This window comes from Eumetopias jubatus, unplaced genomic scaffold (assembly GCF_037043125.1).
Source record: "Eumetopias jubatus isolate StellerSeaLion01/CBP00866 unplaced genomic scaffold, mEumJub1_p1.0 scaffold_4, whole genome shotgun sequence".
NCBI lineage: Eukaryota > Metazoa > Chordata > Mammalia > Carnivora > Otariidae > Eumetopias > Eumetopias jubatus.
The window spans coordinates 144,432,888-144,452,101 of NW_028274810.1; the positions used below are offsets into that span (position 1 = coordinate 144,432,888).

The 19,214-nt window shown below is 36.9% G+C and overlaps 1 protein-coding gene across 1 annotated transcript in view; it reads left to right on the forward strand.

Annotated features, from left to right (window-relative positions):
* RGS22 (regulator of G protein signaling 22) overlaps nt 1–19,214 on the forward strand; it is a 113,200-nt gene that overhangs the window by 71,032 nt on the left and 22,954 nt on the right. Inside the window, exons 16-17 of the mRNA XM_028111275.2 lie at nt 15,036–15,230; nt 17,121–17,213. Of these exons, the coding sequence (XP_027967076.2) occupies nt 15,036–15,230; nt 17,121–17,213 (288 nt within the window). The remainder of the gene's footprint in view (nt 1–15,035; nt 15,231–17,120; nt 17,214–19,214) is intronic.

Consider the following 19,214-nt stretch of genomic DNA (forward strand, 5'->3'; position numbering starts at 1 on the left):
GGGTGGTGATTAAATGTGGAAAATCCTGTGCCTCTTCATAGCTTTATGGTAAGTTGCAGTGTCTTTATGATTAGGCTGCTTCTTGAGTGCTGGGCAGTTATTCTTCAGGCTTTATTACATTATTTGTTTTTGTTACCAGAGAGATGGTGTCCCAAGTAGCAGTCAGGCTTGGAATCCTGTGCACTATGAATCACTGAGCACAGCATCAGCGGGGTTCCCATCTTGCATCCCATTTTATTGTGCTTGCTAGTGAATTCAGGAAGAACACGTATAGAAGCCAGCTTTCTAGCTTACAGTTATTCATTCATTTCTCCTGTTCCTGATGTTTATACCAGCTATCTACATTCAGTCTTCAGATTTTGAATATTATAGGATTATGAACCAAAAAAGGATCTTCAAAGATCCTCTTTTCATCCTCTTGTTTCCAGAGAAGTCAGCATATGAAGTTCTCTAAACCATAATTAGCATTATACCTGACATTTATTTAATGTTTACTGTCAGTTAGGTTCTGTGGTGATCACTTTAAAGAGATAATTTTATTTAATTCTTCACCATCCTAAAAGGCAGATATTGGTATTATCCCCATTTTACAGATTAGGAAACTGACATTTAGAGAAATTGAATACTTTCTTAAGGCCATCCATTCAGCAATTAGACTTAACTTCTAAAGTCATTGCTTTGTTATTGTCTCTAGAAAAAGGAGTATCTGTTTATCACCTTGTTTAATCTTTCACTGTAGTATCTTCAAATATCTTTATAGACACCAAATACCAAAATACCAGGTTTAACCCTTAACATTTTCCTCCACTGCACTTTAAGCTCCAAGAAGACTGCTTTGTTTACCTTGTGTGTTCAGAACTGGAACTGGCATATAAAAGATGCTCTAATAATATTTATTGAATGACTGAATGAACTCACTGGCATATTTATATCCTTAGCAACATATTATAAACCTAATTATAGATAATCATTGATTAGTTTTATATGACTGCCAGCCAGGTGTTTTTATTTTAAAACATTTAAAAAAATAAAAATAGTTTAAGGAGCCTACATATACCATCACCTAGCTTCAACCGTGATCAACATTTCTTTCTAGGCATGCTGTGTGTATAGTTCAAGTTTGCTTTTAAAAAAGAGCTCTTGGGGTGCCTGAGTGGCTCAGTCAGTTAGGCATCTGACTCTTGGTTTTGGCTCAGGTCATGATCTCATGGGCGGTGGTAAGATCGAGCCCCATCTCGGGCTCCATGATCAGTGCAGAGTCTGCTTCAGATTCTTTCTCCCCCTCACCCCCCATCCCTCCTCCCTCTCTCTCTCAAATAAATAAATAAAATCTTAAAAAAAAAAAAAAAGCTCTTTGGAGCGCCTAGGTGGCTCAGTCAAGGTTAAATGTCTGCCTTCGGCTCGGGTCATGGTCCTGGAGTTCTAGGATGGAGCCCCATGTCTGGCTCCCTGCTCAGTGGGGAGTCTGCTTTTCCATTGCCCTCTGCCCCTCCCCCTGCTTCTTCTCTGTCTCTCTCACTCTCTCAAATAAATAAATAAAATCTTAAAAAAAAAAAGCTCTTAAGAAATTTCACTGGAGCAACAATGAAGTCTCCTTGTCGCTTTCCACTTTACCGGAAGAACTTAAAAATAAGGTTGCTTCCTGAAACTGAACGTGTGAAATCATTGTGTAAAACAATGTGTAAATAAAACAGAGCAGTTGTCTAGGGAATGGTTTCACAGGCCAGCAAGACTTAAAATGAAGGTACTGGTACATTTAAAGAAAGTATGTTCCCGTCAAGGAGAAGTATTATTCAGGAGTGCATCCAGAAACGGAATGTTGCAGAGGCTGACCCTGACCTCGCAGTTGAAGCACTATGCTGAGTGGTCTACTCCTGTGAGCACCTCATAAGCCTAATAGATCTCATGGAGAGAACATTCATGGGGGTCATAGTTAATTTCCCTGATTTGACTGTAAGCAACCTTTAAGGTTGCTTTCTAAGGTGATGGACTGGCTAACAAACGTCCAACCTGTTTGACAGTTGATTTTCTCATTGTAAAATAATCCCTCAATGATCTGGTTTCATGATCAGTTTCTCTTGTTTTGTTAGTGTGGATTAACTTCCTTGTGAGACAGGTTTTTGTTTGTTTTTGGTTTTGTTTTTTTTAAAGCCAAAAATGTTAATATAGTCATGCTTTTCTCATTGAATTATTCTTTGTTCGTTGACTTTCAAGAAATTATTTTTATTGGAGGTTGAATGATTCCATTAGTTTAAATACATATTTTGCTTTTGTCAGAAGTTTTTTTAATGAATCCAAAAATTTACCAAAATAAAATACTTATTTGTTGCTTAGTTTTCCTTGAACCAAGTAGCCATAACTCTTTTTTGCGCGTAATTGTTTATTTTTTCCATTTTATATTGATCAGTTTTGTTTAAAATACCTGAAGTAATGGCCCAAGTTATCCTTAAGCCTAGTATATTTTGTCCCTTGAGTTTGTGGTTTGCTTTTGTCTTTACTTAACATGTTCTGTGTTCCCTTCTGATTTTTCATTCTGTCCAAAATGATTCAAGTTTGTTTCATTCTTTTATCCTTTTTTTTTTTTTTAGGTTCTCTTTTGCACTGAGTTCTTCTTAATAGAATCGGAGTGATTGCCAGAAATTCTCAGTTTGATTGTCATCACATTATCTTTTTTTGTGCAATTCCATTTTGTGTTGATCTCTGCAGTAGTTTGCCTCTCAGTATCAGGATGTTGCAATCTCTGGGAATCTTGAAGATTCCTAATTGAAAAACCCCAAGGTCCTTCACATGAAAACCCATTTGTGGAAAGCTCCATCTGCAATTTATTCCCTCTCGGCGTAGCTCCTCAGTAATGTTTTTGAGCTCCTAGTGGGATATGAGAGGTCATTAAAAATCATCATTTTTTCCTCTTTTTGCAGAAAAAACAACACTGGGTTGCCTGAACTTGCTCATTATTTTTTTTTTCCTGCCTCATATGAACTCAGATAATGATGTTCTATGCCCGGTAGAGCTGTGAAATGGTTATGAAAACAGATCTCATTTTTTGCTGAAGTAAATATTTTGTGATTTCTGAAAGTGTCCCATATCAAGGCATTTATGTTCCTTTTATAAACCCCTCTGGGGACCCTTTGCCTCTAGCTCTTTGGAGCACAGTTTCATCTTATTATTTCATATAAATTCCAAGGATGGAATTATTGAGCCCCGTTGAGAAGGTCCCACATGGCTTGCTGTTTGCCTTCAAGCGCCGCAATATGTTTTGTCCTTGATGATCTGGCACAGCAGATGTCTGTTCTGCTGTGTTTGAGGTTATCTGGAAGTGATGTGGGGCTTTTGGGGACCAAACACTGTATTAAGATCCACTAGTATCAATTTTATATCTCATGATGCTTTGTGTTTTTTCCTCAGAGCTCCTCCTTATATTCTCTCAGGAGGACAAGTTAACAAGATTTTCCCAAACTCTTACCGCCTCTGATGTACTGATCAGACTGAAGGAAATTGATCGTTGAAGCTCGCTTTGCTCTTTTCTAAATAAGGACTATTCAGAATGTAAAGTTTCAAAGAAGAGCTTGTTTGCTCTCTTCTTGTAGTTCAACCTTGCTCCAATTGAACTATTAAAAAGAACTTTACCATATCCATATTTTTAAAAATTGGATGTCAGTTAAACACTATTTAAGTAAACTGTTATGAATTGGCATATTCTGGTATGAATTGGTATTTTCAGGTATATGACTTTGCCTCCAGTGAAATTTGAATTAATTGGTGTCATTTGCATTTTTTCTGACTTTATTTCTCTCTCTCTCTTTTTTAAAGATTTTATTTATTTATTTGACAGAGAGATACATAGTGAGAGAGGGAACACAAGCAGGGGGAGTGGGAGAAGGAGAAGCAGGCTTCCCGCAGAGCAGGGAGCCCGATGCGGGGCTCGATCCCAGGACCCTGGGAGCATGACCTGAGCCAAAGGCAGGCGCTTAACGACTGAGCCACTCAGGCGCCCCTCTCTCTCTCTTTTTTTTTTTTTTTAAGATTTTTAAAATGTATTTATTTTAAAGAGAAAAAGAAGGGGGGAAGGGGCAGAGGGGGAGGGAGCAGGACAAGTAGACTCCTCTGCTGAGCACAATGCCCAGCTTGGGGCTTGATCCCACCACCACAAAATCACGACCTAAGCCGAAATCAAGAGTCACACGCTCAACTGACTGTGCCACCCAGGTGCCCCTATTTCTCTTTCTTCAGCGATCATGATAGGAAAAGAGAAGTATATTTGCCTTATAATCAGTGGCATGATGATAAATATTTAACAACCAGCTCTCCAGGGGGAAAGGCAGCCCTGATTTGTAGATTTGCATATCTCTGGGTGTAAGCACTCTCCCCATGGATGATTTCAAGCTGCCAACATGACATCACTGAATGCAGAGTTGGGAAGGGATGTGTAATAGAACGTGCAGTAGTAGTTCACCATTCAGATACACTAGAGGTAAATAACCTCAAGAGCATGGATGATAGTAAAAGCAGTAAAATCATTAGGAAGTGATGAATTTTGGGTATTCACTATTTTTGTTTTCAGTATAATTTCATTGTAGGTTGATGTAATTTAGTTTTTAATAATAACCGCGTTTAAAAACCTGCTCACATAATCCCTGAAAATCTATGAATTTGTTGAGCTGGTATGAGGTGGTTCCAGTGTACCATTGCTTAAGGCAGAGGAAAAGAGATGACAAGAGAACTTTCACTCTGATCCTTTCCCCTTTTAAGTTTCTCTAATGTTACAGCTGCAGACAACTGACCCTCCACCTTTATTTTTCTCCCATCCTTTAGAGACTGCTTTTGAACCCCTTGCTTATACCTACCAAAGAAGGCATGCATCACCTTTGCTCCAGAATCTCCAGGTCCTGCACAGTTTGTTTATTATGAACTGAAAGAAGGAGCTTACCGGAAAAAAACAAAAACAAAAAAAACCTTTGTATATTTCAGTAGCCAAAAACTCTTCTCTTCTTTTGTCTTTAGGGTGTTTGCCATAGTGTCATGGGTTTTATGGGCTATGGCTTCTTCCCAGGGAGCCAGCTAGGTCTTTGTTGATAGCACCCTGTTCGTCCATCTGGCAGAACCCTAATGCTGCCCCCCAGTAAGTAGAAGACAATAGCAGCAGGCACTTGTATGTTTCCTGTGCTCTCGGTGGGCATCTTGGACACTCACCAGGAGAATGTGAAAGATGCACATCTTCCAGCAGCCTTAGTAGTCACACGATTAGAATCCCTTCTTTCGCAGCTGCAGTGGGGTAAGGCATCTTAAGGAAAAAATGGACTTGTGAATAACACAAAATGCTGAAGCATAAATGTTTTCTCCTAATATCTAGCCTCCTTTAATAAGCTATATTGAAAATCCACTTTTTAAATGTCCCCAGTTTTAGTTCACCTGTTGATAGGCTCTGCTAGATGTCCTGTAATTTTGTATTAAGATCTTACAGCCTATTGGTTCTGACACATCTTGTCCCTGTTGTACTGAGGGACTTACTTTAAGTCCTACAGTTGTGAAGTTGAAGCTTTACATTTTTTTTTACCCCTTACTTCCAGTCCTGGCCTGGTGGTGACAGCAGAACATCATGCAGTCAATCTTACCAGGCAATCACAGAAAGATACATACACATGATCATTAAAATAAATACATCAAAACCAAGTATGTGAAACTGTTCCATTAGCATAACTAACAGCTGAAATGTAACATAACAAATCAACACATGTGCTACAACATTTAGTATTATTCTTGACTTTGCCTTTTAAGGCTACACAGAAATTGTTCTTATTTTCATTGGAACACAGATGAGTGTCAAGCTGAAGCTCATCAAATGGCCCCTGCTTATGGAAAAGATGCTTTCCCAAAGGCTATGCTCACCTTTGGCACAGGAAGACAGCTTTGCTGGGTGCTTCTACAGCATAATAATTGGAATCTAACCCCGTGGCTGTCATCATTTTGTCTTTGGTACAATGAGAAAGCCAAATAGCACAGGCAGTTGTGGAAATTATTTTATTTTATTTTTTGCTCTTGACATTGTTAAATAACAAGGACAAATTCAATAAGCCCGCAGTTCTCATTTCTCAGGTATGTTTTCCTAAGCTTTATGATGCAGTAAGAAAACATCAATCCATTCCAGGGTCTTCATATGAGAATGAATCAAAAGTGGGAAAACTAAGCCTGGAATGCATTATGATATATTTGAAAGGAGATTGGGATCCACTTCCATCCAAGAATATGTTTATCATATAAACTTACCGTAATAATTTTAGAATGATTTTGAAAACTAGTACTAGAGTGGCAAGGCTGAAATCTTACATGCAAAATTACCTTAAGGTTGGGAAAAAAATATAAATCACAATGGGAAATGGCATATTTTAATCTGAGCCATCTCCTGTGTAATGCGATACCCTCGTCATGTATAGGATATTGGCTCTAATTAATGAAGCATCAGAGGTTTCCTTGAAGAAGCAAGCATAGAAACATTTTTATGGTTTTTTTCTTGTAATGGCAACAAACTAACATGTACTATAAGTAATTTTGATGAAATATCGTCCATCATTTGGCCATCCTTTAGATAGCAAAGCAAAATGGTGTCAAAAATGTCACTTCTTTCTCTCTTTTGTCTTCATTTCCTCAGTTCATTTCTCCATTCCACTATCCAATTCAGTTCTTCCTCGTTTTTCCAACGGTATCCATCCTATATTTTTTTCCTCTTGATGGTCTTGTTAGCTATCCTATGGTCATCGGAGTTTAGTTAAACAAGAAAGTTAATTCCCAGAATTTCAAGACCCTAAGAGATTTTTTTAAAGGGCAGGCATTGCTTTTTCCCCTCTATCTGATACAGAGGCCAAGAAAGTGAGTCACAGGCCCAGGTGTAAAGCGGCCGGGCAAGCCGCCCATTGTGCATTTCCTGATTACATCACCTTTGAGCGCCTACGGGAGAGAGGGGGTTGAGAGCTGTACTGTGTGCAGAGCCCGGCAGTCTGATCGCAGACAGGCAGGGCTTGTGTCCCTTCTCAAACACTTTCCTGTTGGGTTGTTAAAGCATCATAGGTTCATGTTTAAATTGGAATCCTGTTGACCACAGCTGTGTGTGAGTGAATCTCTGCTTTAATGTGAATCAGAGTAGCTGACTAGGGTATGAAGGGAGCATTCTCTTCTCCAACATTAGCTACATTGTTATTTCCTCAGTGGTTAGAAAGGAAGAACTGGGTGGCCAATAAAAAAGCAAATGACCCAGGACACTTAAGCAATGTTTGTAAACCCCAATTAGACTATATTTTTTAGCTATCATGTAGCATGAGCTTTATATTCCTTCTTCAAGTAAGTTCACATCAACTTAAAAATCATCTTCATCATCTTTATACAGATTTTAAAGCTGTTCTTTAGCCTTTTGTTTCAAATATGTGATTACCATCCCTTGTATTTGTTATATGTAGTCGGTTGTCAGTCCACTTATACATTGTCCCTGGATTATTAGAAGCACATATTAGAAAGACATTGTCAGATTTTAACAGCATAGTTCAGTTGAATGTACTGTAAATGTACAGAGCGGCCCAATAAAGAATTGACAATCAAATCCATTTTTTTTCCTTCTTATCCCCTTACCTACTTTTGTCCCTACCACTCTGGGAGCAGAGAGACCAGAGACTGTGCCTCAAAAGAAGACAATAAATGTGCAAAATGTGATTTTGGGACACTCTGGAAAGGATGATTTTTCAAGTCCCTTTCTAATGTTTCCAGTTCTGTAATTTTATAACAGTGGTAAAGAATTAGGGAGGTGAGGGGAAGCATATGCTCCTAAGGATTATGCTGGTTATCAGAGTGGGGGTTGATACTGTATGAACAAAGAGAAATTACTTATGTGATAATGAACAATGTTCAATAAACAGACAGGAAGTCCCCCCCCACCAGAAAAAGGTGAGAAGACAAACAAATATCTAAATTTAGGTGCAATAGAAAGGGGAAAGATTTTTAAATTTCTGTTAAGATTTTCATTTAATGCATTCATTCTTTAAAAAAATTTTTTTTTCTTAGTAATCTCTGCACCCAGTGTGGGGCTTGAACTCACAACCCCAAGATTGAGAGTCACATGCTCTTCTGACTGAGCCAGCCAGGTGTCCCCAATGCATTTAGTCTTAACAGAGAAGTCTGTGAAGCTTCAATCCAAGTTCTAAATAAAATATTTGGGATTTTGGCTTTGATAACAGTATTCAATTCATTTGATTGTGATCAGACAAACGTGTTTCTCAGCAAGGACTATTTTCCGCCTTTCTTTATTTTCAGCTCTAAATATGTGTTGAGCACTTCTAGGATTCTTGGTTTTAGAGAGATCTTATAGTGTCATCTAACTGGTGTCAGTTAATTATAGGGAGAACATATAATTTATTATCTAAACCAGGATTCTTTTCCGAGTGAAAGGGAAACTCTTAATAATTATGCCACGACAATAAGCTTAAGCGAGAATGGGGTTATATGGCTACCCTAATTATGGCTCCTTGAGACTGTGGGAATAGGCAGTTAAATAATATGAAAAAACCCAAACTCATTAAAAAGAGATCAGATTTGTAGTGACTAGAGGTGTAGGGGTTACTTAAAGAAGGTGGTCAGTACAAACTTCCAGGTATAAGATAAGTGAGTACTGGGGAAGTAACCTACATCATGATGACTGTAGTCAACATTGCTGTATGGTACATACAGAAGTTGTTAAGAGAGTAGATACTCCTCTCTTCATGAGAAGAAAATTTTTTTTTCTTTTTTTTGGTATCTAAATGAGATGATGGATGGTTAAACTTACTGTGGTAATTATTTCACAATATATGTAAATCATATTATACTGTATACTTTAAACTTGTACAGTGCTGTCTGCCAATTCTTTCTCAATAAGACTGGACAAAAATAGTTTAACAACAACAGCAACAAAAATATGCATGGACCCCTGTGGCTTCATAGAAGGAAGTAAAAGTGCGAGGTCAGGAAGGAAGGTAGTAGACAGTAGCCTGGAAAGAGTCTCACCGAACTTGGCCAGAAGTCTGGCTTTTATTTTGTTTCTTGTTGGAATGGAACTGCTGCCTTTTATTTCCTCTTCATATTTTTATACTTGTTCTGATCAGTTTCTCCTTGTTTCAATGTAGAAAGGTAAATTCATAGGACTTGCATTTGAGGGAGAAGGCAAGGAAAGTGGATGTCAAAGGTTGTGCTGTGAATGGTAATGAAAACTGGAAATGTAGAGGGAAGGGAGAGGCTTGGAGGCTCTGAAACAACAATTTGTTATATTATTGAGTCACTGAGTTTGAGGGTCTGTAAGCTATCCATATAGCAATAATAAGTTAGCAACTAAAAGCAGAGATTTTAGTTCGGGAAAGAAATCAGGTCTAAAGCTATATGTATTTAGGTTTCTTCTACATATAGTTAACTGTTAAGTCTCTGGGAATGGACAAAGTCTTTCATTCATCTGTTCGTTCATCCTAAATTTAACATTATACTAGATGCTAAGGATATAGTAGCAAACAAAGTAGACCTAAATCTGTCTTCCTAGACCTTGTGGTCCAGTGGGAGAAATATACAAGTACAAGGCCCCCATAGGAGCACGTAAGGATGATACCAAAGACAGACTTCAGGAGTCAAGGAACACTGAGCAAAAGGCAGAAAGAGGATAAGGCTGGAGTGTGCCTAGAGGGCATAGAGGACATCGTGTGAAAATCCTGAGAGGGTGCCTGGCATGTGTGAGAAACTGCAAGAATGTGAACTGAGAAGAAAATATAGTTGAACATAGAATTTTAATGAATGCTTTCCTTTAAGGGGAGATAGAGGAAAAGGAATCATCAAAGGAGTCCGAGAGTGGAAATAAGCAGAGAATCAGGAGACAGTGTTGAGGGCAGAGGAGAGAGTCAAGGAGAGGGTAGTCAACAATGTAGCAGCTTCAAAGGGAATATAAGAGGGTGGAGATTAAGGAGAGAAGCTATCAAATTGGTGTTTGTGTGTATGGCTGTGAGTGAACTTGGAGATCAGTTTCATTGGCCTGCAAACCAGATTGCAGTAGGTTGAGAAGTGGGTGAAAAGGGAGTATGAAGATCTGTAGAGATGGGAAAGAGAGAAGAGCAATAGTTTGTTGGCAAAGCAGTCAAGAAACTTATTTTACAATGGGAGAGACACCTCATCTGAACACCTTTGTAGCATAAGGAAGAAGATGGAATCAATGGCAAAGTGAATTAAGGACATTAGCACAAAGGAAATAATCAATGTTGCAAAGTTCTGGGGGTGGGGTTGGGGAGAATGGAGTCAAGACCACACATGAACGGCTTAGTCTTGGAGAGGAGTCTTCCTCTGAAACATCAGAGAAAGAAAAATATTTAGAAGAAGGCTCTTGAGGAGAAAGTTGAGGGCATTCATACCAGAGTTTTTTTTCCCAGTTCAGTGGAAGATAAATCTTCTGAAAGTGAAGAAGCATAAGGAACAGTTGGGAGCTTTACGGAGGATGGCAAAGTTTAGAAATGGAGAGATAAGACTTGATTAGAAATATGCACAAACGTACTGAGCTTTGCCATCACAGCTGAAGTTCTTCTTTTTTTAAATCTATGTATAATGGAGCCAGCTGTGATAGTTTTTATTGGGAGCTAGAGGACAGAGTTGGAAAAATGAATGATTCAGCTGCCTCAGAATTGAGCAGAAAATCAAGATGGGAGGAATTAAGGATGTAAGAGTGTAGTTGAAATGATGGGCAATCTTCAGACCCGATCATCTAAGAAAGTAAGAGAAATTAGGTGGTGCCCCATTTATTTGGAGGACAGGAAGAAGCCACAGATTGTGCTGAAGGTAAAGAAAAGCTTGGTGAGAAGTATAAAAGGATGAAGAATAATGATCAGAGAGAGGAAGTTGTGCTATTAATACAGTAATTGGCAAAGTGAAGTGACGCTCATTCTGAAGAAAATCATAAAGCAAAATTTCAGAAGGTAAAAGCCCAAGCCAACTGGATATAGTCACATACAGCAACCTGGCTTTACCGTGGCATCACAAAGTGTCCACCAAGGTATAATAATAGACAATATAAATAGCATCTAGAGTCTCTCATGAGACTGTGGGTAGCAGCAGATCTTGAAAGACAAGCAGAGTGAAGGCAAGACTGGGAGAGAAAGGGAAAAGAACGGATTTGGGTGTCCACAAGAAGCTGACTCTCATTTCTATCACTGTTATTCTAGTCACCATTTCAACTTCTTTTGTACTTTATCCTCTTCACTGTTACTATGTTTTTAAAAATCAAAGAAATTGTCCTGACTTCTACACAAAGAGTTTGATATGTGGCATGTCAAGTGTTTATTTATACTTGCAGTGTAGCTGACCCAATGACTAAGCAGTTGCTTTATTTTTCCATTAGAAGCTATTCAACCCCAAATAAAACCTGACCACTGATTTTTAAATGAAGTGATTTGGGGAGTCAAATTTACTCTCCTTTGAGGTCAATTTGAAATTACTGAAGCAAATTTTAGAGATGTTTTTATTGTTTTTAATTTGATCATTTTCATCTTTAGTTTCTTAATTTACCTTAGTATGACATTATTTTAATTCATGCACTTTTAAAATCTCCAACTTAGAAAATATTTAAGAATAGATTTGAATCTGATACAAACCTAACTTGTTAGACTAGTTAGATTTACAAGTCATTCTTCTACAACCCAAGTGTCAATCAACGGATGAATGGATAAAGCAGATGTGGTATATATACATGATGGAATATTACTCAGCCGTCAAAAAGAATGAAGTCTTAACCATCTGCAAAAACATGGATGGAGCTAGAGAGTATTATACTAAGCAAAATAATCACAGAAAGACAAATACCATATGATTTCACTCATATGTGGAATTTAAGAAACAAAACAAATGAGTTATTAACTATATAGAGAACAAACTAAGAGATGCTGGAGAGCTGGGTGGGGGATGGGTTAAATGGGTGATAAGGATTAAGGAGGCCACTTGTGATGAGCACTGGGTATTACATGTAGGGGATGAACCACTAAATTCTACTCCTGAAACCAATATTACATTGTATGTTAACTAGAATTTAAATAAAAACTTGAAACAAACAAAAAAGAGTCACGTGCTCTGAGTCACTGAGCCAGCCAGGTGCCCCATTCACTCTCATTCTTTGAAATCCCCCTCTGCATATTGTTATTACTATCCTGATTCTAACCTCACTTCCTTTCCTCCCTATAGTAGGGCTCACACTAGATCATTTCAGTTGCACCTTAACCTGCCTCTTCAATCTCAACTTCTTTTTCTTAGGCTCTTTTACTATTTCCTCTGATTTCATTTATTATTATTATGCTTTACAATGAATATTTATTCATCTTTACCTATATATTTATGCATCTTTTGTTCTCTATTCCATCCTGCTCTTACCTTTGTTTATTTTACATACATAGCGCAGGTCTGCTGGTAATGAATTCTCTGCTGCTGTTTGTTGATTTATGACATCTTTGTTTTCTTTTCATTTTATAAGGGTATTTTTGCTAGGTACAGAATTACAGGTTAGCAGCCGTTTTCTCTTGGCACTTTAAAGATTCAAGGCTAGAGTCTATACCTGGTCCAGCCCTGGTGTTAGGGTGTTATGAGACCCTAGCGTATTTACAGGGGCTTCCCCAATTTCAGGTCCTGAACTATAATCCTTGTTCTCTCAGTATTGGGAAACTTCTAAAAATCCCAATTATAAGGACTTTGACTATTACTGTGTGTGAGAGAAGTCACTGAAGAATTGAGCAGAAGAGTGATAGGCAAAAGGTCTTCTCTGTTTGCTGTAGTAAGAAAAGATGGTACGAAAGCAAAGAGGAACCCTTGAGGATGTTAAGAGGCTGTTGCACAAAGCAGGTGAGAGATGAAGATGGCACATAATTTCTTATCTGGCTATTGCAATAACTTCCAAACTACCTCAAATCTTGACCTGCTTGAACCTTTTCTCTTTCCTGATGCCAAAGTGATTTCTTTCTAAGATTCATATCCAATGATGTCACTCCTCAGAGAGACCTCATTATTTATCTTTAAGTAAAAATTCAAATTCTTCACCAAGGGACAAAAGGTCATACGCATGTTCTGGCTTCTGCCTCCCTTTATAGCATCCTCTCTTATTCTACCTCTTTCCTTTAGCCAGTGGTATCTATTTGGAACCTAGAATCTCTCCATAGGTTGTAAAACTTCCCTAAGCCTTCATGCCTCGCCCCATATTTTCCTTCTTCTTAAACCATCTTTCTCATCAACTCCCTTTTCTTGCCTGATTGACTCCCAACTCATCTTTAAAGATTCAGCTAAAGGATTAAGGATAAGAGAAGCTTATCTTCTCTTGGAAAAGTTTTGGAATCTTTTCCTTTCCCATTCCAAGACATAAATGAGTCTTTTCTGTGGATTTAGTACAATTCAATAAACATTTATGGCATCTTCTCTCTGCCAAGAACAGTTTTAGGAGTCGAAGAATGACAAAAGAATAAGCTGCAGTATTTGCCCTCAAGGACCTTGTTCTAGAAGAGAAAATACATAATACATAACTTCATTATAGTGTGGTAGGGATAACAGTAGAAAATGATCTTGGGAGGAGGGTGTGAGTGAAGCCTTCCTGGAGGAGGAAAAATCCATGTTGGTTTTTAAAGAATAAATCAGAGTTTATCAAGCAGACAAGGTGCATGGGGTAAGGTGAATATCCAAGATTGAAGGAATAATATAGGCAATGGTATGGAATGGCGAAACAGCAAGGTTTAGAAAAATAACAGAAGAATTGGTATTTGAGTATAAAATTTAAAAGGTGATCAATGGGATGTGAGTTTTAAAAGAATGGGTAGGCAATCATGATCTTGTTTGCAGTGCATACTTCCCTTGTTGTACTTACCATACTGTATTGCAATGACCGATTTTCAACTCCATGTCACCAGGAATGGGCTCCTTCAGATTAGGTATTGGGTCTTAATCATTAATCTTTGCATGCATAGCAACTATCCAAGTGTCTAAGACATAGGAGATACTCAGCAAATGCTTATGTTATTAATGTTATTAATGTGGACCCTTTAAAACTTTTAGAAAGATTATTTTACAGAATACTATTATTTCTATCTATCTATCTATCTATCTATCTATCTATCTATCTATCTATCTATCTAATCTGTTGCCTGGGTTGAATCTGGACATTATCAGGTCCAAAACTAAGTAAAAAAATAAAATTAAGATTGAATACAATTAATTAGAGGTTGTTCATAAAACTACATTTAAATCTGATACACAGGGCATGACATTCAAAATGTAATATTTTAAAAGTAAACTGTTATTAAATTACTTCTCAGATGTAAGTAGCTATTATTTAGAGAAAAGACAAATGAGTAGAATGCAATAGACATTTATGCAGCTTTTTCTAGGAAGCTAAAAATTCCATATGTATCTGTGTTTCTTTCCACTCACTCCTACTTCCTTCTCATATCTCTGATCCACAGCATTGGACATTAGATGGAGATATTTTTACAACAGAAAGAGATAATTAGTAACAGTTTTAAGAACTCTGCAGCTCCGTTGGGTAGGGCAGGTAGTCTGTTGGGTCTCTATACTAGAAGACAGATAGCCAGTTTTTCAGCCCTGGTGTATTCTTGCCTCTTGTTTTAAAATGGGCATTTCAAACCATTTTGGGAGGTAGCACTAATGTGTTAGAAATATTGTGAACATAAAGGGAAAAGGAGACCTATAACCTGGAATAAATCATAATAATACATGGAAGTAATCTGATAAAAAATTGGAATATCCAAATGATATACTCTTGTGTAAGATCCACTGGCATATTGACTAATTACCGCTGAAGAAATAGGAAAAGTAAAGAGAAGCCTTTTGAATAAACACACTGCTTTGACGTTAAGTAGTTTTATGCATTTTTTCAAGAAAAAAACATCACTTGAGCTTGTTTCCCTTCTCTTACCTTTTTTAAATGCCTTTACTGAGGAATCCACTCACCATTATGGTTTCTCCCAACATCCTCTCCTTTCTTTCTCCCCCTTCTCCTTTAGTATCTTTTTGCCACATACATTGCTCCTTCGGCTACTCTTGACATTGGACTCCAACAGGAAAAGAAAAAAGAAATCTATATGAAAATACAGCCACCATTTGAAGACCTTTTTGACACAGCAGAAGAATATATCCTTCTCCTCCTTCTCGAGCCCTGGACAAAGATGGTAAAATTAGACCAAGTTGCTTTTGGAAAGGTATTGTGGCACTAAGACATGATGTGTGACTATTCAGGTTTACTACAAAACTGATGATAAGCAACATTATTAATTCACAAGAGAAGAACTGAGAAAGGTCTCATATGGGCCAGGCACTCACAGTTAAGATTTGGCAGGCTCAAAATTGGAGTAGTGAAAGTATTTATTAACTTCATTTTTTGCCAGTTTCTCTATTGTCTCCTAACAAAAGACTAAAATCTTTGTCATTTTTGGTTCCCTGTACAAATATGTCAGCAGAGAGAAATCTGAGTTTTGGTTTCCTGTGAACCAACAATATATGCCATGATAATGTACAGGCTTTGTCTCTTCTTGCCATTTCTTAGCAGTGGCCTTAATTTTGATTAATGGAAAAGGCACATTTAATTTTATACTGGATGAGTTATGGTAAATATTGCACCCATGGAAAATAGAAATGTTTTGTATGTATTGTGGAAAATGCATTCTATAACTTCAGTGTTGCTATTTTAAGGCACCCCAGATGTTCATCAGGTCAGACTGATTGGATAGAAGTTTCAACACATCTTTTTTAATTCCAAATAAGTCCCAATGCTTGAATATTTTCACTATTCTTATTGATGGGTGGAGGAAATTTCTTTCAATATTTATTTTGAGTTACAGATTCAAACAAGTAATGGGCATTTTTTTCTATGAAGTTACTGCATGTACCCTCTACATCAGGTCACTCCCGGTGGAACTCTGCTGTCTTCATATTGCTAGTCTTTTTTCCTATCTGCTCAACAATCTCTTAGTCATGTCTTCTCACAGAAAGAATAGGTTAGGTAAATTAAGATAAAATTAATACCAAAGCACCTTGGATAAAATTACCTTATCGATTGTGATTGAACAACCCTTAAGGCTTACTAAATTCAGTGATCAAAATTAAATTTTCCTTCCTGATTTCTCTTTGTCCTCAAAAATTAGCATTACATCTTTTCTACCACAAAAATACATCTATCACACTAGAAAAATTAGGCTATTGTATGAATTTTTAAAAAAATTCTCCCCAGTCATTATTTTAAATACAATGTATGGCATAGAAGAAAATGGACCTGAGATAGGGTCCTGAGATGTTAAAAAAAAAAAAAAAGATTTAGAATTATAACGAATGTCCCTAAATCAAAAAGTTTTGGCATTGGTAATGACTCTTATGTGTGGGAAAATTATATACTCTTTTTAATAATAAAGTAGAAACTTCCTTAAGTTCGGCCCAGAGGATCTCTCTAAAAGTCCAGTTGACTGGATTATGTAGACTCTTTCCCAAAAAGGATAATCAAAGCTAGTCATTAAATGTAGAAAGTTCTCAGTCTGCCAAACTGATTTTTTCCCCGGAATAGAGAAATGGAGAATGAGATTGTTCTTCTTCCTATCTAAAACAGGGATGCCTACAATGAGGTTAATCTAATGAATGACTCTCTCCTCTCTTGCTACAGCAACAAAACCTTAGCTCACAGACTATTAACAATGGAGTGTGGTCATTTCTTGTTCTGCTCTGGATTATTTGATCCCTAAAGCTAGCAATGCCTGCCTTTGTGACTATTATCCTGTTATAATGAATAGAAAATGGCAATGTGACCCAACATGTGTGCAGTGTTTGTTAGTTCACATGGGATGTCCCGAAAGGAGGAATGATCTCTGGTGTCACTGTATCATTACATAGAAATATTTTATCGTATGCATGTGAAGTCTGAATTTGCTGTAGTTAATATTTTTACGTTGGTCTTGCTGCTTTTGCTTCCAAACTAATTTACTTTATTGGCAAGTGTATTCATTTTTTTAGCCCACTGTTATTGGCAAATTGTGCGTTTTTTCCCCCACTTTTTCGTAATGTACGTTCTATTGATGTTACAAGCTTTATTATTGTTTTATTAGGTGGGGCTGATGGAAGAAACTCGACAGCTAGATTCCACATACTTCAGAAAGCTACAGGCTTTGCATAAAGAGACGTTTTCCAAGAAAACTGAGGTAAGTTAGCGCTCTACTTAGAAAAACCAACTTTTTATCCTGGAGAGATTACCACTGTATATATTGGCATGGGGTCAGGAGGCGGGGAAATCCTATCTTAAGGAGCTAATGTCCTGATAAAGTAGGGGATAGGCAGTTTCATTTTTCTGCTACTTCTTTGCCTAGCAGGCTGCCTTTGACAGGTGTCACTTTATATTGACACATTTAACAACAAAGCCAGAAGAACAAAGCAGATGAGGTAGCATAGGGAGTCAAGCCATTTGTCTGCCTTAATTAAGAGCCTTCAAGCCACATTATTCCTTGGAACATTTCTGGTTATTTTCTGTATGACAGCAGCTCTCTTCGTTGTCAATTCAAAAAAGAGTTACATGGAGTTTTCCAAACAGAAAAGGAACTGTCGTGTGACAGCAATAGGCAAAACAATAAAGGAAAAAATACAGAAAGAATTTGGGGGAGTCCGTAAAAAGATCATAGAATTGACTAGGATAGTAAAGTGTTATTTTGATTTATAAATTTGCAACTTTTGGATTAGCTACATAAACCATGATAGGTCCTGAAAGCCATAAAATGAAATGTGCATATCTACATGCAAGTGACAGTTCATATTCATATTTATTGACATGGAAAATGCCCAGGACATATTATTATATAAAAATGTGGGAAACAAAAAATACTAGTATCATATAATCCTATTTATGTATAATTATATATGTATTTCTACATGTATACATATATTCATATATGTAAGATATCTAGATGTTCACCAAAATGTTGAAGACACTTAGCTCTGAGTGGTAAGGTTTCAAGTGATATATTTTTTTTTTTCAGGTGATAGTTTTACTTTCTCCTTTGTGCCTGTCTCAAATTTTTACTCTTTTACAATAAAATTTTACACAAACAGTAAAATTGTTTTTTAAATGTAACCTTCACGAGGGGGCACCTGGGTGGCTCAGATAGTTAAATGTAATCTTCATGATAGTTGCCTTTTTAACACAGAAATTCCTTATTTGAGAAACTACTAATTAGTATCTTGGAAAGACTATATAAAAAGCCAAAAAAGTAACACATTTTATTGCATTTTAAACATAATGAAAATGTTCATAAAATTGTATTTTAAGTTTGTGTTGTAAACCTTATGACTAAAATATAGCATTTTAGTTGTATTTTAAGTTGTGTTTTAAAATTTATGAACTAAAAGGTATAATTCTACCCATAATCCTTCTCCACATTGGAAATTGATTTTTTAAATATTGGTAGTTTCTCTCATAGTCTGATGCTTTTCAAACACAAATAGAGGGATGAATTAATTATATAAGGTATTCCATAAGGAGAGGAAAGGTTTTTCAAAGAATAAGCTTCTCTAGCTCTTTGCCCTTATATAGAGCTTATAAACTGCAAAACATCAAGTCTTAAAAATGCCTAAAAATTAACTTTTATATGAAGAAGATTACATGTAAAGGATGTACTATTAGAAAAGTATTTTGTTTTACTCTATAACTTTCAAAATTGTTATAAATAAAAGAACATTTTATGTTCATAATACATTGTTAAGAAAAAGAACTAAGTTACAAAACCGTACATAGTTGTACAGTCCTATCTTGGTTTTTAATAATCTACATGTGTGTATGCAAAAAAGACTAGAAGATTTGTATTTGGAAATGTTAGCTATGGGGGCGCCTGGGTGGCTCAGTCCTTAAGCGTCTGCCTTCGGCTCAGGTCATGGTCCCAGGGTCCTGGGATCGAGCCTGCATCAGGCTCCCTGCTCTGCGGGAAGCCTGCTTCTCCCTCTCCCACTCCCCCTGCTTGTGTTCCCTCTCTCGCTGTGTCTCTCTCTGTCAAATAAATAAATAAAATCTTTAAAAAAAAAAGAAAGAAAGGAAACCTTAGCTATGGTTATCTCTGAATGGGGTAGTAAGTAGTATGTATGCCTTTTGTTTTCTTATTACAGAAGATATATTATTCTTATACTAACAAAAATAAGATAATTAAATATTTTATAAG